At 37.5% G+C, this 27,355-nt stretch overlaps 2 protein-coding genes across 4 annotated transcripts; both read left to right on the plus strand.

The window, feature by feature from the left end:
- The first annotated feature begins 1,076 nt into the window (after window positions 1-1,076).
- On the plus strand, window positions 1,077-9,810 carry LOC148063619 (endophilin-A2-like). The gene is made up of 8 exons (XM_087811994.1): window positions 1,077-1,260; window positions 4,539-4,607; window positions 5,498-5,705; window positions 5,870-6,003; window positions 6,078-6,236; window positions 6,456-6,559; window positions 6,942-7,075; window positions 8,218-9,810. Exons 1-8 carry the CDS (start codon window positions 1,216-1,218, stop codon window positions 8,403-8,405), a joined length of 1,041 nt encoding a protein of 346 aa, XP_087668120.1. The 5' UTR covers window positions 1,077-1,215; the 3' UTR covers window positions 8,406-9,810.
- A 1,078-nt stretch (window positions 9,811-10,888) lies between these two features.
- Window positions 10,889-24,171, plus strand: stap2a (signal transducing adaptor family member 2a). Of its 3 annotated transcripts, XM_087811998.1 has the most exons (11): window positions 10,889-11,065; window positions 13,446-13,517; window positions 13,584-13,703; window positions 14,842-14,898; window positions 14,962-15,113; window positions 15,200-15,331; window positions 15,391-15,460; window positions 22,934-23,036; window positions 23,106-23,201; window positions 23,265-23,393; window positions 23,465-24,171. In XM_087811998.1, exons 1-11 carry the CDS (start codon window positions 10,958-10,960, stop codon window positions 23,518-23,520), a joined length of 1,095 nt encoding a protein of 364 aa, XP_087668124.1. In that variant the 5' UTR covers window positions 10,889-10,957; the 3' UTR covers window positions 23,521-24,171. The 3 variants fall into 3 exon arrangements, with proteins under 3 accessions (XP_087668124.1, XP_087668121.1, XP_087668123.1); XM_087811995.1 differs by having other exon boundaries at window positions 22,934-23,201; XM_087811997.1 differs by having other exon boundaries at window positions 23,106-23,393.
- The last annotated feature ends 3,184 nt before the right edge of the window (window positions 24,172-27,355 follow it).

Below are 27,355 nucleotides of genomic sequence, written 5' to 3' on the forward strand. Positions count from 1 at the left end.
ATCAACAGAAGTAACAAAAAGAATACTTTGGCGACCCCTGGAGGAAAATGTTAATATTGATTACTAAATACTTTTGAAAATTGGGATTCATTCCAGAATTATGAAGTAAGGATTCACTAAAATGACAATCATATATTTATAATTTGAAAATGATAGGGTATTGAGGGTAGATGAGTTTCTTCGTTATTAAATACTAAAAAAAGATTTTAAAAAAGTTCCTTTATTAACTACAAGTTGACTAAATACAATCTAAAAAATATTCTTAAACCGCTGTCTTTAATTTTTAGTAATATTTTTCGTTTTTGGGTCATATTATCAGTAGGACATTTGTCCTGATCCGTATCGTTCAATCCCAAATACATTTGAATCAACTGAAGAGAAACAACTTTTGAAGTTTCTTTTTTTTTAGCGAGGCCGTATTTAGATTTTTTTTTAATGAAACCCTTTTTTTTTTCTTTGTTATTGATAAACTTTTTTGAAAGTAACCTTTTTCTTAATGTAAATATATTTATTATTTTGATTAAAAATATATATTTGAATAAAATCTTCTCTTAAAAAAATAAAGACTTTGTTTATTTATTTATCGAAGCATTTATTTTTTTTGAGTGAATTCTTTATTGATCGTATTTGGTTCTTTCTTTAAAAAAATGTTTTTATTGAAGTAACTATTGTTTGGATTGAAAACATTTCGATTAACTTATTTTTGGATTGAATAATAAATAAATCTACCAGTTTAGAAACACCCGATACACATAGCAAATACATTTTTAAACCATTTACACTGACTAAAAGCGGAGATAAATTCTGACACAATATTTATCCTTATAATAAAACATTGTATTGCAAATTTGTATTCTACAACTAACATCTGCAGCATGCACACACTTTACATACACCTATATTATATGTGTGACTTTATTTAAGCACATGTAGACGTCAAACCAAACCATTAAAAAGTCTCACCTCTGAAGAACCACCTAAAACTCCTGGAGAAAACCCATTAAAAAAAACCCTCCCTGGATGGTCCTCCCACCGTGAGCCGTAGCCAGGAAATTGTGGTTGCTAAGCAAGTCCTCATCCCCGGTACAAAGTTTGCTGACGTTTCTTCCCTCCTTTGCTCTGCGCGTATCGACTTCGAGACTTTTTTTCTTTTTTTGGACGAACGTTTTTCCACCGCAGAAGCTACTCGTGAGAGACGAGAGAAGCGAGAACAACATGTCTGTGGCGGGTTTAAGGAAGCAGCTGAACAAAGCCAGCCAGGTAAACATTTGTGTTTTTCTCTTAGCATCGCGCTAGCTTGTGCTGTACCTCAGAGGTAAGTTTGCGTTAGCATCATGCTAGCTGGCTAACCGAGGAGAAGTTGTACTAAAAACAAGTTTGACGTAGAGTGATGCCAAATATACTCTCGTGTATTTACAATACACCTAAGATTATTACATATTAAAACTTCATTACCAATCATTTTAACGATGTGTATGAATCATATTTGACATACAGATTTGTTTACATTTACCAACACAGTAATTTTAAACGAGTCTGGACTTATTTCTTCCAGGATATATTATACCTTACACTGAAAAGTGTATTTGTTTTAATAGAATGTATGAAGTTTGGTTGTTCACCTAGGCTGATCATTTAGGTAAAAGGTAAAGCTACTACCACTAACATTTAGCCTGATCTGGCAAGTCTTGTCAAACCGGTGTCATGTGTTTTGAAGACTCTGTTGGCTCTTGTCCAGGTAGGTGTGTCCCTGACTATTAACAGTGGAATCCTAGTAATGTGACTTCCTTGCATTTAAATATGGCCTAAAGTAGCCAAATAACTGACCCATCGACGGAGAAATAATCAGATATTTTTTGCTACGGCAATCCGACCTTGTAGTACTGTTTTGTTGTGTTATCCAGGTGAAAGGTCTTTAAGGGTAATAAGAAGTGGGTGTAGCTAATGCAGTTCATCCCTATACCAACAAACTTCCCAACACCAATAACTTTTCTTTACGGGCTTCCCCCTGAAGATGTTGGCCTTCGGGTTCGGCTGAAAGAAGCAGCTTGTCAGCAGGAGAGCATGTTCGTGGTCTTTCTTGAAGGTTGCCAGACCACATGTTTTGCAGAATTTTCTGTAAGGTAATGGGAAAGAAAAACCGACAGCAATGAATTCATTTTTGAATAAAAAACAACAAAATATTCCCCGCCCATATGGGTGTTGTAGGGGGTTGGACCCTATCCCAGCTTCTCTGGGTGAGAGGCGGGGGGGACACCCACAAGGGGTTTCCAGTCTGTCGCAGAGCACACAAATACATACAACCATTCACACACATACTCATACCTATGGACAGTTTCCCCAAGTTCACAATTAACCTATGGATGTTTTTGGACTATGGGAGGAAACCAGAGTGCTCGGAGTAAACCCAAAATCATATATTGTTTTTTATCGTATATTAAATAAAAAATAAAAAATGTAATTAAAATAAAATGATTAATTTTTATCGTATCGCAAGCTGAATGTATATCGAGTCATATGGTGAGCCAAATATATAGTATCGTATTGTTAGCCGAATATATCGAATCGTATCGTTAGCTGAATATTTAAAATGGTATCGTTAGCAGATAATATCGAATTTTAACGTTGGGCAAATGTATCGAATCGTATCATTAGCCAAATATATCGTATTATTAGCCAAATATATCTTATTGTATCGTCAGCCAAATATATCGTATCGTATTATTAGCCAAGTATATCGTATCGTATCGTTCGCGAAATATATCGTATCTTATCGTGAGCTTAATATATCGAATCCTATCATGAGCTGAATTTTTATCGTATCGTGAGCTGAATGTATATAAAGTCATGTCATGAGCCAAATACATAGTATCGTATTGTTAGCCGACTATATCAAATCGTATTGTTAGCTGAATATATCGAATTGTAACATTTGCAAACGTATCAAATCGTATCGTTAGTCAAATATATCGTATTGTTAGCAGAATATTTTGAATTGTAGCATGAGCTGAATATATCGTATCGTGAGCTGATCATATATATTGAATAGTATTGTATTGTTAACCGACTACATCAAATTGTATATATCTAATCCTATCTTCAACTGAATATATATTTCATGAGCTGAATATATGGAAGCCCATCGTGAGCTGAATATATTTCATGAGCTAAATTTATATCGGATTGTATCATGAGCTGAATAAATCTTGAACTGAATATATCGTGAGCTGAATATATATTTAATCTTATCGTGAGATTAGAGGATCACTACAGCCCTAATTATAAGAGACTTTTACAAAGTATTTGCTTCTTTTGCTCCAGTGACGGATGCTATATTGAGTATGACAACAGGAAGAACACACACACACACACACACACACACACACACACACACACACACACACACACACACACACACACACACACACACACACACACACACACACACACACACACACACACACACACACACACACACACACACACACACACACACACACACACACACACACACACACACACACACACACACACACACACACACACACACACACACACACACACACACACACACATGACAGTACGACACATCCTTTAATAACCGATGCTGGCCACTTCTCTTGGCCTGGCTTCATGATGTGACTCATCTAATCCCTCTGTAGTTTGCACTTCCAAGAAGATCTACCTTTCAACTATGACTAATCAGTATATGTCAACTCACCATGTTAAAATGCAATAGCCCAAGAGTTTAAGAATGTGGAGCGTGTTATTTGAAGTGGGAAAAGAACCGACCAGACGGGTTAGACAAATTCTTTATATAATGAAGGTTAAGGTTTTAAGGTTTCAGTTTATTAGGTTTATTTAACATCTTTTTAACTTATTCATAATTCTAAAAAGCACTTTCATCTTTAACCAGATTGTAAACGGCTCTGTTGTGCATTGGGTGTTTTTTTTGTCCCATAATAGCTGTGGAGCACACAAAGGAATAACAATCGCAGATGTGCCCTTCAGACTAATGAACGGGGTTTTTAGGGTCATCTGTTCTCAATAATATGGGTGGCATGTGTCCACCATATGTGTATCTGTATTTGTTTTGGGACAAAGAGTTTAACAACAGTTTTTCAGTTCCGTTCTCAATTGGAGTCAGGTTTTTTGAAAAAAAAAAGAAGTTGCATCTGCACTTTCTTGTGGAAAATATTATTTGAATGAATTCATTTGATCATCAGTTTTTAGCTGAACTTACTGTGGAAATGGAGACGAGTTAGTGAGGAGAGATTCTTACTTATTTTAGTGCAGGCAAGAATGTCTTTTTATTGCTAATGAGGCAAAGCTTGAGACAAAAAATAAATGCTGCCAGAAAACAATTTGATATATTAAATAATATCTTCAGTTGTAAAGTACAAAATGTCTTCTTGTGAATGGTTTCACACACCAGACAATATTAATCAAGCTCTATTTTAAACAGAATATAATGTTGCAAAAGCGTCACCCATCTATTCCAGACCAGTGCTAACCTTGGTTTGTTTCGTGATCAACAGTATATGAGCGAGAGGGTTGGTGGTGCGGAAGGAACCAAACTGGATGAAGACTTCAAGGAACTTGAAAAGGTTTGTTTAATCCGTTTGTTAACTTAATATTCATTAAATTTCCATAACAAAAACAAGTGAAGATACAGCGAAACAAGCATAGATCTGAGCTCCACTGTACAGCTATGAATCATACAGAGATGAGAATCTCATTGATTCTGATGCAGAAATGTAATCTTCCCAAGGAATGGAGTGATGGTTATGGAATACTCCGTAGTCTCTCGGGAGGATAGAACACATTTAGATCTGTCATACAACAGGGTTTAGTATTGTTCTGTTTCCTCCGGCTCTCACTGTTTTTATACTCCTTTGATATGATTGGGATGTAGAGGACTATTGTTTAAATCTATATTGATAATGCGATAATTGTGTTGTACACATACACCAAACTATATATGTAATATGAAGACATCTTAAACCAGAGTTAATTATTATACAGCTGTCATCTGTCATTTATTAGCAAATACATACTATAACAGCAAATGGACGCAAAAAATAATCCCCAAAAATATTTTTTAATAAAGTTTGTATTTTCCAGTTAAATTGCAAAACCATCTGTCAAAAAGGATGTACACATTCACTGGCAAAAACACTGGAAAACTGTAAAATCAGCTTGGATTAAGCACATGCCATAACAACACTGTAATAAGAAGTTGTGTAGTGTTTATGTTGATATGATTGTTACAATTACAAAAGCTAATATTAAAATGTGTAACAATGCTTGCAACACGGCAGTAAAGCGGCAAGATAAAAATCTTTTTGCATTGAATTCTTTACGCTGCCGTCTCCAACATCTACTCCTCATTTACGTACAGCATCTTCAAAGTTGCATCATTAACATCTGTGTGTGTGTAACAGTTGTATTAACTGGACGGTTACGTTCCGACGGCATTTCTTTCACATGTCAACAGAAAGCAGATGTTACCAGCAAAGCGGTGGTGGAGCTGATGAGTAAAACATCCGAGTACCTCCAGCCCAACGCGTCAGCGCTGTCTACGATCAGCTCGGTGTCCAAAATCCGTGGAATAGCCAACGCTCCTGACTACACCCAGCAAGAGAGGGTCCTGGGGGATTGCATGGTCAAGTATGGATCAGACATGGGGACAGACAGCCACTTTGGTGAGAGACTGGTGATGATGGTTAAGAAAGAAATGTCACCTTGCATAAGGCAATGTATCCCACTGATAATCATGTATATAAGGATTTAAATTTAAACATTATTCGTGCTTTATTTATACTCCTGTTGGAGCGACGCATCATTTTACGTCTTCTAACACCTGTAGGTGCCGCACTGGTTGAAGTTGGAGAATCAATGAGGATGTTGGCTGAGACCAAGGATTCTCTAGACACTAATGTCAAGCAGAACTTCATTGACCCGCTCCACTCCTTCGCTGACAAAGACATCAAAGACTTGCAGGTAAATACGTAGTGTTTACTCTTTGGTCGCACGACTAGACTCGTTATTTATTTTTTTCCTCTTGGTTCCATCAGCGAGAGTTGAAGAAGCTGGAGGGACGTCGTCTGGACTACGATTACAAAAAGAAACGACAGGGTAAAATCCCAGATGAGGAGATCAGACAGGCCATGGAGAAGTTTCACGATTCCATAGATCGGGCCTCAAGGTCAATGAACCACATGCTGGAGTCAGATGTACGTATTGCAACAACTTAATAACATTGTTATTATAATGCAATTTTGCAAAAACTTAATTGGAGATAAATAACTACTTATGCCAGCGATTAGGAAAAATATGTTCGATCCTAGTGCTTCCCACGTCGTGCACGTCCATGTTTGTTTTGTCTGAAGCAACCAGGATCATGTCATTATGATTCTTCGTGTCCTGCTCAGTGAAATGTGGTCCCTGTGCAGGTGGAGCACGTGAGCCAGCTCTCGTCTCTGGTGACGCACCTGCTGGAATACCACAGACAGTCTTCCGATATTCTGGAGAACCTCCTCGGCAATCTACAAGTCAAGTTGGTTCACTTTTATGTCTGTGTTATCTGGCCTTATAATAAATGACTGCTTATTACTGCATTAAAAAAAAACGCAGCATACCAATTATACATTACATTACATTACCAAGAAACATTCTTCACTCAAGAAATATTTGTCTTAATTTAAGTTATTTTTTTCTTGTAAATGTAGCAAGGTTTGGTAACATTTGTACACCCTTTGTTTATTTATTTATTGTTAATTTCTTGACTTGTTAACAGTGTAAAATGTATATTTACATTCTCTATTCAGATCCTACTAAAACTGACCAAATAATAACTTGGTAATATCTAAAAAATCCTTGATTGAGGTTGTAAAAAATGTCTGTTAATGTTTGTTAAATCATTCCTTGTCGTTTGGCAGAATAAATCAAGCTAATTCACAACCACGGCAGCAATACACACCAAAACAAAGACCGTCTTTTGACTACGGAGACGCAGCTCCTTCCAACGGCAGTGATTCGTCTTATCCAACAAGTCCTCCAGCCTACTCTAATGGTAAATCTGCTTTTTTCCTCTTCCCTATTATTTTTTTCCACTAGTACTATTTCAGCGTATTGACAGAATATATATGGAGGAAAACGCTGCATCTCCTGGAGTCACGACCATGTTTTTTATGTATGGAAAAGTTGCAGAGTCATGGTGTTTGGATCTGATCGATGCTCTCCTGCAGTAGGATTAGTATCAAATCCTTAGCCTCAGATACAACCAGAGACTGCAATTTTGTTGAGAGAAGCATGTATTGGTCTGATTAGTTCAGGAACGTGTGAAACAAAAAGGCCAGAAACCAAACAGGAAGTTAAACTGTAACCTTAGTCAGCTGGTCTTTTGAGGTGTTTTCTCTAGATCGGTTGTCAACTGTGTGATCATTAACATCTGAGGCCAGGTCATCTCAACTAAAAACAGCTGCTGTTCCATTCTACACCGTACACAAACATATATGTGTCCTCTTAAAGGGATGAAAACTGTCTCAACCCATGAATCATGGGACTCAAACGTGCACCTTGGGAGTTTTTACATTCTGAGGCTCAACACTAGGTTTCAATATTTTCATGAAATCGATGAAATTGAAGTTTAACCTTAACCTGGTATTCCTTAACTTAAAGGTGCAGTAAACTAGTATAAAGTAATATCTAATTTTACCCAATATTTTGCCAACATTTTCACTCATTAATAGTCTAGAAAAACCCCCAAACCTTATTATTATCAGGAACAAAACATTTATTTTTCGATATTATATATTTATTCTATTGTTTCTTTTCATGTTGACTATTTTCATCTGCAAGGTAGGAACAAAGCACTTTTACTTCTATCATTCCTGGCCAGTGTCTCTATCTGTTCAAACCATCATTTCATCACTTCTCTTCACATTGTGTTTCCTGCACCACAAACCACAACGCTAAGAACCAGTAGAGAATAACAAGTGTTGACTGCTGGAATGTTCACAGATGTACTGCTCTTAATAACTAATGGTATTATCAATTTCTTTGAACAAACAAACATGTGGTATTGTTAGAAAGATACTGGAGGATGTATCAGATGACTCTGTCGAATTAAATTTAAGTTTAAGATACTTTGTTTGAGTAAAACTGTAGCCTCAATCCAGATTTAAGTCTTGACCTTTTTTTCCCCCAACACAGCAAAGCCGAGCTGTCAAGCTCTGTACGACTTTGAGCCGGAGAACGAGGGAGAGCTGGGATTCAAAGAAGGGGATGTCATCACCTTGACCAGTCAAATCGATGAGAACTGGATGGAGGGAACCCTGCGCGGTCAGACAGGATTCTTCCCCATCTCCTTTGTGAACATAACCGTACCTCTTTCCAACTAGAGGAAAACGGCAGGAACTCGTGGGTAACATCAGTCTAATTCTTTCGTCGTTAGAAAGCTGTGGTCTTTATCAAGGGAATGGAGTCTGCTTTTGTTAAAAAAAGGATCATTTATGAAGTTATACAAGACCTGCTTTCGATGTTTGTATGGTACACTAACATTCCAGTCATTACTTTTTTTGTTTACTAAACACTAGAGGGACATGGAGGACCAGCAGCCTCTTCTGGTCTCTATCACACGTTCCTCTACTGCCACCTGCCGGTTCTAGTGAACCCTTGCAGTGGTACCCATGTAAAACGTTTTATTTTAATCATAACTTTTGTGTTGGGTTGACAAATTGACAGCTTCATATCCATCTCGAAAAATATACAAAACGTCATTGGGGTCCATTCACGGCAGTTTAAAGCCACTTTAAAAAAGCTAACATTCCGCAGCAGCAGGGTCGCTAACAACGTTTGCTGCTCGATTTATTCTTTTTTTTTTGTCATTTTCTTGTGGGATACAGGCTTCAAAGGTGATCTGCACAACAAAAAACGTTGCTTTTTCTTTTATCCGCTGGAACAACAGAGAAAGCCGGTACTCAATTGCTCTATTTTCCAGATGATGAAATGTTTGTATCAAAAGACCTACTTTCCTTCTTGTGTAACGACCCTGTTGTCAGACCAACTCGGCTGCCTCGTCTTTGTGCACTCCAGGAGTGGAACAGACAGGTCTTTTAAGCAGCGGTGGCCACAGTGGATTATGCCCCCCCCCCCGAACCCCCTCACCAGTCTTTATTCACCACCTGCCCCTGCACCCCTGCCCCCTTTTCTCATCATGTACCCTCTTATATGGTGCTGCCATTGATTCTTTTTTTTTCCGCTAGAACCAGGGGTTGTGGTTCAGGTGTGACTGTATATTTCTCATCACAGGCAAACAAAAGCCCCCCCCAGTCAGGGGCCAGATGAGGAGTCTGGGGCTCAGGTTGCTAATGAGTCATGTCGTGGAAACAAAGGCTCATGATCAATGTTTATTTTCTGCTGGTTTGGAAGGTACTTCTGTTTTTGCAAAAGGGAACATAGGGGGAACATTTTTAAAAATGGAATTGTGATTGTTGCATTTATATTAAACCGTGAGGTTAACTGAAGTATTATCCTTTTTAATGATTCAAATTAAGGATTGTTTGTGTGAAAATATAATGTATGTTATCAATCATGCCTTTACTCTTCCTACACACAACGCTTTATTTTGTAACTGCCGTCAAATCTGAAAGTGGGATATTGCTGGATTATCCACATGATCTGTGATTATGGGTCACTTTAACCTATATTTAACATGTGTATTTTGTATCCTGTATGTACTCGCAAAGTTGATAAAATTATGTTGGTTTGCTTGTTCCAATAAATACAAAGATATTTACATTTAAACGTGTCCCAAAGTAATTGTAGTTTCCAACAAAACTCAAATTCAATTTTCATCATTGTTTTGTAAAAGAAAGATAGAGATGGATTAAAGTAAATCCACACATTTGTTTATTGTTTACACAAGTGTAGTCAGTACCTATCAATACTTCAACAGTATTCATGGATCTCTTTAGTTTCTCTTTAATTTTATTAACATTTTTTAATTAATAAATGTTCAGGTAAATTGATGTAAAAGACTTGTTTTAACCAATATAAGTTAAGAGGGGTGTGTATTAGCAAGAAGATGCGTATCACGACACAGAGGCATCGATGTGTTATATTTCGATACTTTAGAAAAAACAATATATTAGTAGTGTTGTCGAGTACTTGACTCTGGTGTTGTAGAATTTACAGACCACATGATTCTTGATGAAGTCTTAACCGTTTCATTTGTTTTGAAACCAAAACATGTTCAAACACCAGCTTTTGAAAGCTGCTGGATTTGACTGCATCCTCTCGTCCTCAGTAATCACTTCAAAAATGATCTATAATATTTATTTGTAATTTAAACCAAAAAAGAAAATGATAAAAAATGTTGAAATTTCAGAAAAGTGTGTGAAAAATAAGTGAGTATTGATTAAAAAAAATACAAAAAAACATTGCGGTAAAGTGTATTTAAATTATTTGAATTAAAAAAATTCAATTTTTTAACTGCAGTGTTTTGGTGAGCTGTTGTAAATGTGTATACATGATCAATTCAATACTAACACATTGTGAGGGTTGCAGTAGTACTGGAAGGAATACGAGACCATATCTAGTTTATTTTTAAACTAGGAGGGTCTCATGGATGAATTAGATCTTGACTAAATGACACATTTATGTTGAGCGGATATTAAACTGGTTTAAGAAGATTAAAATGGAATTTAATCTTATTTGGACATGACTTGTTCATCTGTTCTACACGAATACTTTAATATTTAAAAAAAAGTCTTTTTATTTAATTTTTTTTTAACACACCCATTATCGAGCGTGACCCCCCGGCTCCAGCACACAGACCCTCCAGTTGTTGGATTATCGTCACAGCTCCATCTCCTCGCGGGGGAAGGCGTGTCAATCCCCGGATCCCTGAGCTCCCCCTTTGTCCTCCGCCGGTGCACAGCCAGCGACTCTCATGGCGGCTGCACCCGTCAGGCAGCGCTCAGGGCCGGGGGGACCCCGGGCGCAGCTCCCGCCCTGCTACTACGAGGGCTACCTGGAGAAGCGAGGACCGCGAGAGAAGGTGGGTGCAGCCCCGGTGAACCCCCCCCCTGTGTTGTGGTGAGATCTGATGCTGCTGCTGGTGCTCGGATCACCGGCGCGAGCTTCTCCGAGCTGTCAACTTCCTCCTCGTGTCAGACTGGGCGAGGCGCGTCCATGAGTCGTTTTTGCGGAAGAAATATTATTATTATTATTATTATTATGACGCGGATCACGGCGCGGACATGTTTTTATGAGGGACCGTCTCCACGCGTGTTGTGGGTCCCCATCTTCATCCCATCGTTCACCCCGTTATTATCCTGTTATTATACAAATACATACGTCGATCATATGTGCGCAAAATCTACGTTGTTTCCGATCAGACGGGTGTTAGATGGGTTTTGGGGAGTACCTTTCCCCCCTGATGACGACCCCTCCACCAGACCATCATTAGGGGGACTTTATTGCAATAGAACCTTGAGGCTCAGGTGCAGGACCAGAGGACTGGCAGCAGCTGTCCTTCCCCGCAGACAGTCTCCAGGGACAATCAAATGACCATTAGAGCAGGGGATCTAGAGAAAAATATCGGGGTGGTGGCAATTATGGAGGTGGAATTAGAATTTAAAATTGTAAACTTTAATTTTGTATTGAAATGTTTTTGTCTTTTAAGCATTTGATTTTTTTTTTTATCATTTAATTTAATAATTTATATATTGAATAGTCGACTTTTTTTTAATTACATTTTTATAATTTATCAATTGAAAGGCTGAATTTGTTGTTATTTATTTAATATTTTATAATTTATATATTGAAAGGTTGAATTAGTTTAAATACATTATTTAATTCATTAATGTATATATTGAAAGGTTGAATTAGTTTAACTATATTATTTAATTCATTAATGTATATATTGAAAGGTTGAATTAGTTAAAATATATTATTTAATTCTTTAATGTATATATTGAAAGGTTGAATGAGTTTAAATATATTATTATTTTTTTTAATGTACATATTGAAAGGTTTAATTAGTTTAAATATTTGTTTTAATTCATTAATATTTAAACGTATTCAACCTTCTATATATTAGAAGGTTGAATACGTTTAAATATTTTTTTAATTCATGAATGTATATATTGAAAGGTTGAATTAGTTTTAATAAATTATTTAATTCATGAATGTATATATTGAAAGGTTGAATTAGTTTTAATATATTATTTAATTCTTTAATGTATATATTGAAAGGTTGAATTAGTTTAAATATATTATTAAATTCTTTAATGTATTTATTGAAAGGTTGAATTAGTTTAAATATATTATTTAATTCTTTAATGTATATATTGAAAGGTTTAATTAGTTAAAATATTTTTTTAATTCTTTAATGTATATATTGAAAGGTTGAATGAGTTTAAATATATTATGTAATTCTTTAATGTACATATTGAAAGGTTTAATTAGTTTAGATATTTTTTTTAATTCATTAATGTATATATTAAAAGGTTGAATAAGTTTAAATATTTTTTTTAATTCATGAATGTATATATTGAAAGGTTGAATTATTATTATTTTTTAATTTTTTAGATAATTCAATTAAAAAAGTCGGCTATTTTCGAAATACATTTTTAACGTATATCGTTTGATATTTTAATTAAAAGATATATTATTTTCCTTCTTCATCAACCCAATAAAAAAAGGTTTGGCCTTTTAAATTGAATATTTTCTGTTGGCACTTTATTTTATTCGAATATGAAACAAAATATATACATCATGGTTTTATTTATATCATCAGAAAAAAACAAAACAACCTAAATTAAGGTACATAGCAACAAACAATTTATTGAAATACAAATTATTAAATATTTCAATAAAAACCTTGTAATATATTTTAATAATTGAGTTAAATTATTAAATATAATTATTTAAAACAAAATGCTTAAATGTCAGTTGTTTTATGGTTTATATTTTAGTCCAATAACTTGATTTTTATTTTTTCAATGTACAATTAACATGCAAATATTCACACTGTTTGGTAGGTTTTGAGTTGAAATTAACTTTCCAGCGGCTAGATGGCAGCAGTCATGATGTGCTCCACAGCTAAAAGACTAATGATATACTGCAAAAATCATGGTGATGACTGAGGATGAGAGGATACAATCGCTTCCAGCTGCTTTTAAAGCCCATGTTTGGACATATTTCAGTTTCAAAACGAATGAAATCAGTTACGGCTTCGTCAAGAGTCATGTGGTCTGTATATTCAGCAACACCAGAGTCAAGTACTCGACAATACTCAAATATATCTTTATGTTTTACAGTATCACAATGTATCGTGTTGTTGACCCGGTGTAACGCCAGGTTCTTGCCAATACACAACCCTGGAATTGAATCGGTTCAACAGAGACGTGTCTATTTTGTGTTTTTCTCGACAGGCACCCAAACGTCTTTGGACGTGTCTTTGTGGGAACACCTTGTTTTTCTTCAACAATGCCAAGGACACACATGTGAGCGACACCATCGAGCCTTCGTCATGGATGTGATGATGATTTAAATAGCCGCGTGTGTTACAGTTCGTGGAGAAGCTGGATCTTCAAGGATTCGTTTCCCTGAAAGACGACTGCAGTCGCGACCGAAACCTGGAGGCGGCCCGACTCACCCTGCGGATGAAGGATGGAGAAACTAAACTCACAGTAAAGTCGAGCATTGATATGTACAGTATATGACTGTTTGGCTGCAGTAAACCATGATTCATGAGGAAGTTTCTGCCAACATTTACAACTACCACTTCACAAATATAGCATAACACTCTTGTTTCAACAACATGCTTTGACCTCTGAACCCATCATTTGTTCAGTTTCTGGTGACCTAAACTTACATCATGTTAACTATTTTATGAAGTTTGATTGAAAAGATATGAGCTGATCATTATTAGTATCTATCTATGTTGCAAATGCAATTAGTTGCAGTTTTGCCTTGCTAATGAGAACTTGTTTTAGCAAGTATTTTTCAATACTTAAACACATATGCAGGGATGTATTTATTTTTATTCATTGTTTTAAAAACATCAGTAACTAATAAATCACAGAAAATATGTGAGTTAACCTTATTAGATACTAGACATTTGATAGTTTTGTCATGGGTTACTTAGATTGTTATGTCTTTTCGCTTCTGTCTTTAACTTTTAAAAATATATACATGATATAAATGGCTAACTCTGGTCTTACACAGGAATTAAAATTAAGTAAAATAGTTTCTTTTGTTCTTGTAGATTAAAATGAACAGATAAATAAAGATAAGAGACAAATTAGGACATTATAGAAAATCCAAAGTAAAAATTACTATTAAATATAAAGCACTAGGCATAAAACAAGTTAAACTTTCTTTTATTTATTTAATAATTATGAACTAATAATAATTTTTAAATCTATTTTATATAAATTACAATATATATTTTGTTGAAAATGGCATCATGAAGTCAAACAAAAAATGCAACAATATATTTAGTTCAATGATGAGCGGCAAGGAATGAAACCAAAGGAAAAGTAAAAAAATATATAGTTTTTGGTTCCCTCTAGTGTCTAAACGGTGTATTGCACGCCTCTGTGTGCAGTTGTCAAATAACGTGTCTCTAATTATTTTTGTTATCTTCTCATAAAGAATAAACACAATGAATAAAAACAATGATTGACAAACAAAGATAAATGTTCAAATAAAGATGGATTTAAATACATTTCTTTGTTTTTAGTTGTGTCTCAAGTCTTAAGAGCAAAATGAAGTGGTTGAAAATATCCAAGGAGTTCTGTCTTTGTCCTTCTGTTTCTCTGCCAGGCACCCAATCTTGAATCCAGGGAGCTGTGGAAGGGTTTCCTCTACTCGGTCATAGATGTAATTACTTTCAGATCTGTTTTCATATTTTCACCACTTACCTACTACTATGTTGCCAACCAGCTGAACGTCCCATCATGCCTCACGCTACTGCCGGGTCAACTCCAGATGTTGAAGGAGGTGGTGGACAAGGAAAGATCCAGAAGGAGGACGCACACCCCCACACGTGCACCTCCTTCACCTCTCTCCGTGCCACTAGTGGGCGAGATCCCTCCGTGAGTGTGTCAGGAATGATAAATGATGATAAATGTTCCTGTTCTCATTCCCCCCCCCCCCTGCTCGTAACATCCCTGTTCGCCAGATGTTTCCGTCCAGTGTCCAGGAACGAGGCGGAGGTCCTCTTGGAGCGACACCCCGATTGTGGCAACATGCTGCTCCGGCCCGGGAGAGACGGATGCTCGCTAGCTGTGACGACACGACAAGACCTCAATGGGTAAACGTCTGCTCAACATCAGCACCGCTGCCACACCTGAACGTCCTCTCGCCTCTCAGTTCCGTGTTCAGACACTACCGTGTGACCCAGAGGGACCAGGGCGGATATGTCATCGACGTAGAAAACCCAGTGAGTTCAACTGTCCATCCAAGTACTGACCGCCTCCTTTGAAGTCTTAAATCTAAACCATTTTCATTTTGTCCTTATCAGTGTATTTGATACTCTCAGGGACACAGTTCTTTAAAGCATTTATGTAACTCTTCTTGATTGTTGCATCAATGCTCTTTAAGTTGTTTGCATTTTATTTTTAATCTGAATTATTTATATATATATATATATATATATATATATATATATATATATATATATATAAACCATCTAAACCACCGGCAACAAAAGTGAGTACTAACTAGTACGCAAATTCTCGACAGATAGTATGTCTCAAATCAAACACTGCCGCTACGCACTAACCAGAAAGGACGCGACAGCTTCTTCTTCTACTTCTATTTAACGATGTTGCAACCAGCTGTATGAACACTATCACTGACACCTGCTGGCAGCACATTTTGCAAGTTTGGAAGAAGAAGTATGAGAAACGAATTATTCGCAAGATATTTACGCCGGTATCAGCACCGAAGACGTGTCATCCTCCTACTGCTGCTGAAAATGCACCTGTAGGTACAGTATATATCTATATATATAGATATATAGATATATATCTATATATATGACGTTATTTCGTTTACAGCGTCAACGTCACTAAGATGGCGACGGTTTAGGGTAGAAAGTGTCAATCGATCGATACTCAGTTTTGTGGGCGTTTTAGTACGCCAATTTAATGTGCATGACGCACTACATTTTGCATACTCAGAATTGAGACGCACTTACGCACTAAAAATACTACGTTTAAGTACGCAAGTATGCAAATTTGACTGAAAGTTCCAACATGGCACCCCATGGCAAAGAACTCTCTGAGGATCTTAAAAGACAAATTGTTGCGCTACATGAAAATTGCCAACACCCTGAAGCTGAGCTGCGGCACAGTGGCCAAGTTCACCCAGCGTTTTAAAAGAGCAGAGTCCACTCATAATAGCGTTGGTCGTCCAAAGAAGCTGAGTGCACGTGCTCAGCGTCATTCCAAATGCTGTCTTTGAAAAATAAGTGTGTCATGCCTAAAGTCAAGCATGGTGGTGGGAATGTAAGTAAGTAAGTAATTTGTATTTATATAGCGCTTTTCCAGACCAAGTAATGGGTATTTCTAGAGCGCCTTTCTAGACCAGGGTCACAAAGCGCTTTAACAATCAAAACAATACACAGTTAAAATATATACTTTAAAAGTTCAAGACACATAAGACAAACACAGGAGTCCCAGAAAATTAGGAAGAATACTGCACAAATACAAGTGTTTTAAGATGTTTCTTGAAGGAGTCAGTAGATCATCAAACACAGAGGGAGAGGAAGATGGTTCCGAAGCTTAGGAGCAACAGTCTGGAAGGATTTCTCTCCTCTGGTCCAGAAGCATGTTCAGGAACCATCGGTAGATTCTGATCCACAGACCTCAGAGCCCAAGCTGGGGTGTAAGGCTGGATCAGATCAGTGATGTAAGGAGGAATCTGACCATGAATAGCTGTGAAAGTAAGAACCAGAATTTAAAATTGATCCTGAAAGAAACTGGCAGCCAGTGAAGAGTTTTAAGGGTCAGAGAAATGTGAGTTCTTCTACAAGAGCAGGTCAGAATTCTTGCTGCAGAGTTTTGTATTGCAACTGCAAGCGAGAAAGCTCTTTCTTGTTTAGTATAAAAGACGATAAATGACTTATGTATTAATAAATGTTTAAAAATATGTAACAAAATGTATAAATGAATGTGTGGATGAATGTCAAAATGTAGTATGTAAAGAATGGAGCTATTTTATGTATAAATACAAATTTTGACTTTTATTTATACATTTTGTCTTCTATTTTTTTTTGGTATATATACATTTTGACATTTTGTTGTCCGTTTTTAAATTAAGTAGGCGGGTCGAACATCAGTCTTAGGCAGTGATTGGTTAAAACACGTGAAACAAACTCAAGCAATCGATGTCCATCTTAAAACTAGCTCGCTCCTGCAGCAACTAGTCTAGAGCATCGACACGGCACGAAGAGTGGAATAATCTTTTCTGAAATCTTAGCAAACAAACTTGATAAGTTGCTTGTGTTGTTCATGTGCATGAGACTGATGCTTTTCAACAACCACGAGTCTAATGAATGAACTACGTGAATTTCATAATTTTTGGCTCAGTGGTAAAGTACTCACCTCTGGACCCAACCGTGCGAGATCGATTCCAAGATTATCAATTTTCTGCATTTTTTTATTTATCTTAATGTATGCATATATTTATTTATTTTTAATTAGCAACACGTTATGAATAACAATTTAACATTCAACATTCGCAGAGAGCGAGAGAGAGAAGAGAAACCACCGCTACAATTGTTTATATTCGCACATAGTTGACACCTGAGTATTTATACAAGTTGTTTGACTACAGACATATTACATTGTGGTTTGCTCACCCAGCTGTGCAGGAAATGACTAACTCAGATTCTCTGATCACTAGAACAACGCAGTTGACTGGACACACAACTTACTTAGGAACATAAATTCTGCACAACTAAATACACTACACACTGGTCTGTGATCTTGTCTAATTTACAACTTTATCAGATCATAAAATATTAGCAATAGCATGAACACGGTCCATCTTTCCAGGATTATCCAAAGTTAGCCGTGAAGCTAAGAAAAACATGTGATGCTCTCTAGGCAGTGGTAGTTGATCCAAGGCTGCAACCAATCACTGCTTTAGACTGATTTTCGACCCGCCCACTTAATTTACATACGAACAACGTAATATCAAAATGTATAAATACCTAAATAAATAGAAGACAAAATGTGTATTTATACGTAAAATAGCTCCATTCTTTGACAAAAATTAAATCAGGTGATTTATTTATTTTGACATTTTGATCCAAACATTTATTTACACATTTTGTTATGTATTTATACATGTATACATTTATTTATACATAAGTAATTTATCGTTCTTCATAGTTTAGACATGAAAAGAAACTGTTGCAATAGTCTAAACGAGAAGACATGAATGCATGAATTATAAGCTCCAGATCGTGTTGTGACACCATTTACCTAAGATTTTTCTCAGTTAAAGGCAACCGTGTCTGGTCGGTTGTCAACGTTATGGTCTGGCCTGCATGAGTGCAGCAGGTGTTGGGAGTTACATGTCATTTAGGGAAACATGAACTCCAACATGTACTGTGAAATACTGAAGCAGAGCATGATCCCCTTCCTCCAGAAACGTGGTCGCAGGGTAGTGTTCCATTATGATAATGAAACACACCTCTAAGACGACCACTGCTTTACTAAAGAGGAGCTCAAAGTCTTGAATATCTGCCAGCTCTGTGATGTCGTCATGGAGGAGTGGAAGAGCATTCCAGTGGCAAACTGTGAAGCTCTGGCAAACTCCATACCCAGGAGAGAATATTGACACTTCAGGAACTTTTACTAAGGCGTGTACATACTTTTGTTGCCAGGGATTTAGCTATTAATGGCTATATTTTGAGGCAACAATACATTTACACTGTTATACAAGCAACTCACAGACCTTTCATTGTGTCAAAGTTTCATTTATTTAGTGTGAGGGGTGTACTCACTTTTGTGATACACTGTATATATATATATATATATATATATATATATATATACACATTATTTTATTTAAGTTTTATCCCAACAAAGCTTCAACCATTAATTGCAGAATGCAAAATTCTTCGGTAATATTTTGAATTAGCACAAAGGTTTCATCTAAACTTTTTTTGTAGTTTGTAATTTCGTTTCAGTTTTAATTTATGGCTTCAACATTAACGCAAATTCTAATCAATTGTTGGTTGTATTTTCTTCTTAGTGTCCTGTTGCTTTAATAATTAATAAATTATTTAATAAGTATTGCTAGTATGAAATTATAAATACAAATTTAACAATTTTTCTGTTCCCTTGTTCAGCCCCTGTTTTTTTATTGATGTTTTTCCACTATATTTTATTATTATTATTTAGTTGCATAAAGGTTTCTTACATGTCTTATGAGGATGATTCACTGTATTCTGCGGCTCAGGTAGTTGTGGAAACAACCTCTGGCTGCATTCAGTCTTTCTTCATTTCTTTCCACTGTATTTTTTTTTCCTGCAAGCTGCCGTAACTCTCTGGATTTCTTTGCAGTTTTTAGGTTTCCCATTCCTTTGTTTTTTAGGTCTCTTCTCAGGACACAGGTTTGAGCAATGTCTTCCTATCCTGGCCTTGTATTTGTTGCACCCCACTACGGCAAATTCTAGTGCCTTTTGTGCTGGTGTGTCTTTCGGGCATACGGAGGATGTGCCCAAACATGCACCACCTTAGGTGGTTAACCTTTTGTTGACAGTGGGGTGGTGTTGCACATCGTATATAGTGCTTTATTAGAGATTATGTGGGGCCATTGGTACCCTGTGATTTTGGCACTGCCCAGCTGTTGCTGTTGTATAGCATTATGGAGACACAAGTTGCATTGTATATTTGCAACTTTTTTGCAAGCGGAATCTTTGATCTACAGTTTCCAAAATGATTGGAAGGCGATGCTAGCCATGCAGCATGCCTCTATGTCTGAGGAGCTGGATAGTAGCGATCCCAAGATCTTCTTCCAACTCTCCACTCCTCGGAGTGATTTGTCATTCTCTCTTGTTTCCTGAGTGTCAGCCAGGTAGATGTGTGTGAATTCTGTCTTGCCCTCGTTGACAAACAGGTTTGACTCTTTCAGGTTTTTGGCAGCTATTGGAAGGAGTCTTTGTAATGTGTCCTTTTCTTCATCAACAAAGTCCACGCCATCTGCATGTTCCATCTCTAGTGGGATGCCTAGGTTGGAAATTTGAGAGCCTGGTCATGATGAAGTCCTCCAGAAAGATGAAGTGCAGATGCAAGGTAGCAGGTGAACAGCACCGTGGATAGACTATCTCCTTGTGGGGAGCCAATAGTTGTTTCAAAGTCTGCTGAGTAAGTGCTTTTGACTCTGACTTTCAGCTTGGTTCCTGCCAGTAATAGTCTAACCAGTCGAAGTTCATCATCGTTGCATCCTGCCTGATCGAGCAATTCCAGGATTTTGGACCTTTTGATGGTGTCAAAGGCTCGGGACATGTCTATACCCATCTTGTAGAAGTCCCAGTGCTTGATCATGACCATAGAAACTAGCATACGTTGGGCCAACACTATATCCGCACAGTTGCGTCCCCTCTTGAACCCACTTTGATAGGGTCCTGTGAAATTGTCTATTTTGTCCGTGGTGCAGTGGAGAGCAACAGTAGACAGGATTATCTGTATGCTGTTGAGGAGGACAATAGGGTGAAGGTTCACAGGTGGACCAGGTGGTTTTTTGGGTTTGGGCAGGGCAATCAAAGTGCCCTGACCAATGGATTCGATTGGATGGAGATGTTCAAAGGCATAATGGGTTAATGATGGAGGCAATGATTGGTGATATGATATCAATCCCATACTTATATAGTTCATTGCTAATTCCGTCCGGCCCCGCTGAGCGTCCGTTGTTAAGGGTCTTTATGGCCTGTTTTTGAAACAATTTCCTGATTGCTTCTTCCTTTCCCATGTTCGTTGCGATGAACAGGCCTTCTGTTTTGTGCACTGATAATGTTGGTTGGAGTAGTGCAACCATGAGGGCATGAACGGCTTTGAACATATTTCAACTTTCCTTTGTGGACGCAATCTCATCTGCCGGGCGTTTTTTCTGCAACGTCTTTCTTCCACAACAATAAGAAGACCAAGGCCTGACAATGCCAGTCACCGACCGTTCTGGACTAGTCCCAGAGCATTTCCGGGTTTTACTCCTCTCTGACGCCACGTGCCGCAGCGTCACCTGCTGTCGCTGATGCGCAGAACGTACACTTTTGCCCACAGTCTCTTTGGTGTGTACGAGGCAGTTTTTTCCGAGAAATAGGGCCAGAATACACCTGACTGCCCGACGCTCGACAGTTGGCGCGGTGTGTCAAGGCTAAGTCTAATACTTTGTTGGGATTTTGTTCAAAGCTTATGTTGGCAATTTTTTCTTGCAGGATTTTATTGTTCTGCTCTTGTGTTTTAGGGTCGTTGACGAGCTTTGCAAGGTTCTCTTTGGTTGGGACTTTCTGTCTCTGTGTTTTATTCTTTACCTAGATTTTGTCCATCCTAATGCATGTGACTACAGGTTTATGGTCTGAGTTTAGGTCAGTTCCTCCGTATGTGCGGGAATCCTTAAGTAATGGTTTACTCTTCAGTTTTATTTTTGAGTGGGAAGTCTATTTGGTTGAATATGGCAATTGTAGCTTTGGAAACTGCCCCTGCCTTGTGGTCAGCCCTGTGCCCAATCCAGGTTGTTCTGTGGCGGGCCGGGTGTTTGAAGGCTGTGTTTGTTGAAAACAGGCCATTGGCACTAATAAAGGATGCCAAGGCTTTCCCATTGTGATTTCTCTTGCCTATTCCGTGAGACCCAATGCACATGCCTAGTCCTGCTTCTTTGTCCGTTTTGCTGAGTTTTTTCTAATTTGGCATTGAAGTTGCCGCATACGAATGCTAGCTGGAACTTTAATGGCATGGCTGAGTCCATTGTAGAGTGTGTCTACAAATGATGGGTTCTCTTGAGCTCTTTTTGATGTTGGGCTATATACATAGCCTATTCTGCATTTTGTGGTTCTAAGTGGAAGTGATAGGCTAACGGTAGCTATACAGTCACTAATGCGTCCGTAATTGAGAACGTTGTTCAGCAGCCTATCACAAACCCCAACCCATGATGAGTGGTTTCTTTTTGCTCCATGAGAATCAATTTGTGACCAGTTTGGAGAGTTTGTTCTGAGTGACTGGTTACTTTAGTCTCTTGGATGCTTGGATGTCAATCTTGTAATGCTCAGTCTGTTCCGAGCGTTTGTTTCTTTCTGGCTGACACCAAGTCACATACATTCCACTTTGCAAAGGCGAACTCTTGAGAAGATGGCAGTGCCCGAGGTTGCCGGACACAGCGTCTTGGTTGGAGAAAGGTAGACATTAAAGAAGTTTCCCTTTTTATGTGATTGTCAACTCACAATCCTTGACGACTTGGCTTCCCAACTGCGTAAATAGTGACAGGGAGGACCTTATGAAAGTGTCGTCTTCCTAAACTCTTTATCTACATGTCTCCTGAGACATAAATGTTATTTTGTGTGATTTATTAGACCATTAAAGCTTAAGCCATTAATAATTACTTTATTTTTTAAGATTGTTATTCTTATTTATGTTTTGTGTTTTCTTTTTTAAGTGAGAACAGATTATTTGATAGCTTGGTGATTTCTTTATTTTGCTTCAATTATAATCAGAAAATAATGTATTATAATTTATAAGTATTGGTGCTAAGTAATTTAAGAATTTAACTGATATTTGTTGAGTTCTGACTATATTTAAGTCACAAAATAACAGAATCTAATTGTGTTGAACTTTTTCAAAAGAAATAAAAAAAACCCTCTAAAGCAAAGATCTGAAAAGACACTAACAGAGTCTTGATTCTCCAGATTCCTTGTGCTACACTTCATGAAGTTATCGACGCTCTGGTGGAGAAGACAGCCGGAACTCTTCAGCCTTTCCTGCTGGAGGAGCCATATGAGGAGAACATCAGTGGGTTTTTCTTGACCTACTTCTCCCCCTTAGAGACCTTCTTTTCATGCTTTCATTTTCCATCATCAGCTTATGTGTCTGCCAATGATGAGAACGGTGAAAAGATCCTCCACACTGCCCCGCCCAGTCCTCTGCGAAAAGTCCCCGCACTGCCACCAAAACAAGGTTGGTGTCAACTCAAGAATGCTCTTTACAATATGTTTATGAAAAATGTATCTGTCCATGAAGAACGCTGGCCCAGCAGCCCGCTGACAAGATCTCCCGCCCCCGACCGCCGAATCCTGACCTCGCCAGTGCCTGCGTCACCCACGAACCCCATGAGAAGACTCATCCTCTCGCCCTCACCCCTCACTCAGAGTCAGTAAACAGTCGCTCACTATAAATCAGTGGAATCACCCCTGACTTGTACGATCTTTATCCTCCTGCAGCCCTCAACGAGGAACTGAAAATGAAACTGGAGAAGCGGCGAGCGAGTCAGGACTAACTTCCTTTCTGCAAGGATAAAAGTCTTCACCATGACGACTCATCATGTGCCTTCACAATGGGATCAAGAGGATGACTATGTGCTATTGTGTTTCAAATCCCCTTGCGTGGTGGTGTATTCAAAACTGTCTTTTGGCAACATGAAACTAACTTTCAAATGACATTTTCTAAGGACAATGAGCAGCTGAGCTGAGCAGCAATATTATACTACTGCTCTACGTGCTTGAATGCTGCACGGCAGAGATAACTGCCACATATCAACTAGCATAACAACGGCAAGACAAATGTTTACATGAAATCGTCTCAAGGGGAAAAATCCTTGCAGCACATTTGACCTGCAGTCTTAGCCCGTGGTGCTCGCCATGAAAGCATTAATGTATTATTGACTTAGTATTGCTAGTGTTTTACTGCACTGTAGCCCCTCTTTTTGCTTCATTGATCCACGTGTGTGTGTCAAGTCTACAGCTCGACAGTATCATGTTATGCAAATATTCCTACAATTAAAAAAAAAAATCATCTGCAGCGAAATATTTTCGTAATTTTTATATTTATTGTGACCTTCATTGACGTCATGACTTCCTGTACCTCTACCTTTGACATAATTTGTCAGTTGACGGTTGTTAATTCAATAATGACTCTTTGTGACACTAAATCAACGTGACATAGCAGTGTTTTTGAGAGCATTATATTTAATGCATGAATGTAAATGGTTGTATGTGTTTTCAATAAAACATTTTGATTAAAAATCACGAGTTACATTTTTTACGGATACATTTATTTAGTGAGTTTGAAAGAGAAAACAACATCAATAGCTGCTATTTTCGATCAAAGTTTCACCCGATGCAATTTAATTAAAAAACATCCTTCTTTAATTGTAGGTTCTGCTTGGCGCCAGAAGAGGGCGCCAGCAAGCAGAACAAGGACGAAAAACTTTTTTTTTTAAACATCCATGCAGCTGACTGGTTCTGGTTTTTCAAAGCCACCTGGATTTGGTTCTGTTTAATCTTTCGACCTGAACTGCTGTTTTAAGGTTCTTCTATAAGTTATAATTTATATAGCTTTCATTAATTCATTTAATTTTCTGTGCTGCTTGTTCCTTTATATCATTTAAAATATATACTTATTATAGTATAAATCTTCGTCTAACTCTTTTTTTCTACCCTCTTTTCTTTGTCTTTTATTTAAATATAATGAATCTGCAGGAATGCAAACAAAAAATAAAAGGATCATTAGTTTTGGGTGTATTCTAAATGATTTAAAACAAAAAAAAAGTCAATTTAGATACACACTTATTAATCTCACAGAGATCTTACATTACTAGAAGCATCCATTGTAAAGAGACAGCAATCTAAAATAAAAATGTAAAATATAATGAATAATATAATGAAGAAATAAACTGGTATAGCTAAGATGAGATAAATATGATTGAAATACAATTAAATATCTAAGGTAGAAGTGTTAAAAACTTAAGTTGTAAAAACATGTGTTAACAGTTCCTGATTTATTGATGACTTATTCGTTTTAAGCCATAAATTCGATTTTAACTTTAATGATAACTAATTATTCCAGATTTAACGTTATAATTAACAGACATAAAAGCTTGGGTTTGTTGTACGCTGCACGGTTCAACTCAGGTTAAACCAGACCAACATGTACAAATGTATATTTTTTATTATTGTGAAAATCCTCAAACAATAAATAGAAGAACATATATTTATATATAGTAGAACACAATCAGTGTACATTTCAGTCGCAAGATTGACACCCCAAGGTATCTTTTGTCTTCCTGGACACCATATCTGTAGCGAAACAAGAATATCCTTAAAAACTCAATTATGGGCTGAAAGAAAACCTAAATAAACCAACATTTTTTAGAAAATAATAGAACACATGTCCAACCACTGATATTCAATATTGGCTATAGACGAAACCCAATAGTTGAGGGAAATGAACTTTTATGAACAATTATAATAGGCACCAACACTTATAAGAAAGGTTTAACTGAGCTCTTAAAGTGCATGTATATGTTTATGATCCATCAGCAAGGGTATGTTTTCTTTCTTGTATGAATTCTCATGTGACACTTTGCATTTTCTTTCACATTTACAACATTCAGAGCAGCTGAACAGTTTCTCTCGTGTATTTTCAGCTTTCTCTTATTGAAACACTTTCCACAAATTTGACAGCAGATTGGTTTCTCCTCTGTATGAATACCCATGTGGATCTTTAGACTGTCCTTCTGTCTATAGCATTTGCCACATTCTGAAAAGCAAACGGGTTTATCCCCTGTGTGGATTCTTGTATGTCCCTTAATATTTTCTTTCCTTCTAAAACATTTGTTACACCGCAAACAGCTATACCCAGAGCAGATCAATGATTCATCATCTGCAAGATTATTCTTCTCACTGACTGAAACGTCTGCATAATCCATCTCAGTCTCAGACTGAGATGGATCCATGCAGCTGACTGGTACTTCACAGCCACCTAGATTTAGTTCTGTCTTGATGTTTCAAACTGAACCGCTGTTCTTCTCTGTCTCTGTTCAAATTCTAAATATTGAGATGGAGCAGGATGACCAGATGACCTTTCAGAGTATTAAATGTATTTTTCTTGTTCAATAACATAATGTTTGATATCATTCTGATCCTTAGAAAGAGCTGGAAAGGTTATGATAAGTTAGAATAGAATAGAATAGAAAAGCTTTATTCATCCCCAGAGGGGAAACACACTTTTACAACAGCGCAGTTTAAAAAAATAAAGTGCAAGGAAAAAAATAAAAATAAAAGAGATAATACAAAATAAAATAAAAAAGATCTTAAAAATATACAATTATTTACAAAATTAGAAATGTAACACTATTAACAAAATACAATAGAATAAAATAAAATAAAAATAAAAACAAAAAAGTAAAAAATAAAATAAAACACACGAGAGGAAAAACACACTACGGATTAGCATCAGGATATTTAAAGTAGAGAGTTAAATATCCTGACACCAGTTGGGATGAAGGACCTTCTATAACGCTCCGTCCTACACTGGGGGTGCCTGATCCTGCCACTGAAGGAGCTGGCCAGCTCCTCCACGGTCAGGTGCAGTGGGTGAAGAGCGTTGTCCCTGATGGAGGATAGTCTGGAGAGTGTCCTCCTCTCTCCCACCTCCTCCACCGAGTCCAGCGAGTGGCCCAGGACAGAGCCGGCCCTCGTGACCTGTTCAGTCTCTTCCTGTCCCGGTCAGCATTTTATGTGAGCCTCAGATCTTTCAATAACATCAAATAAAATAAGTTTCAAAGTCAATTCTAAGGAGGAGAGAAAACCAAAGGACAGAGGGGTGGACCATCTCCAGCCAATGTGGGGGTGAGGAATCAGATGTCACCCACCAATCAGGAGCACGAGTGGATGGCTTTAAAAAGAGCCGCGCGAAATGGCTCACTCTCTTGACTCTTCCCTGCAGTTCCTGACTCCTGCCTCCTTCCTGCAACTTGGTGAGAGAAGCACCCAGCTGCTTACCTTCTCAAGACGCAAGCAAGCTGCACACAATCCAAGCAAGGCGGAATCTCTCTGGCTCCACCAAGCAACCAAACTGCTCTTCCAGAAAGATCTGTGCGTCAAAGACTTGTGACCCCTTAAGTCGAGTAAAGATACGTCTCTGGTTGGTAACACCAACTCCCTCAGGAAAGATCTTTGCCAGCCTGCAACAAAGGACCAGGAACGGAACCAATTAGACCCGACATTGCTGGATCCAGGGCCTTCATCCGGGCTCATCCTCCAACTCCTCGTCACTCTTGCGTTGATTGATGTGTTGGGATTTTTCAAATTGATCAGAGGTAGCAAGATTAG

The sequence above is a fragment of the Callionymus lyra genome, chromosome 16, assembly GCF_982586985.1.
Source record: "Callionymus lyra chromosome 16, fCalLyr1.hap1.1, whole genome shotgun sequence".
NCBI lineage: Eukaryota > Metazoa > Chordata > Actinopteri > Syngnathiformes > Callionymidae > Callionymus > Callionymus lyra.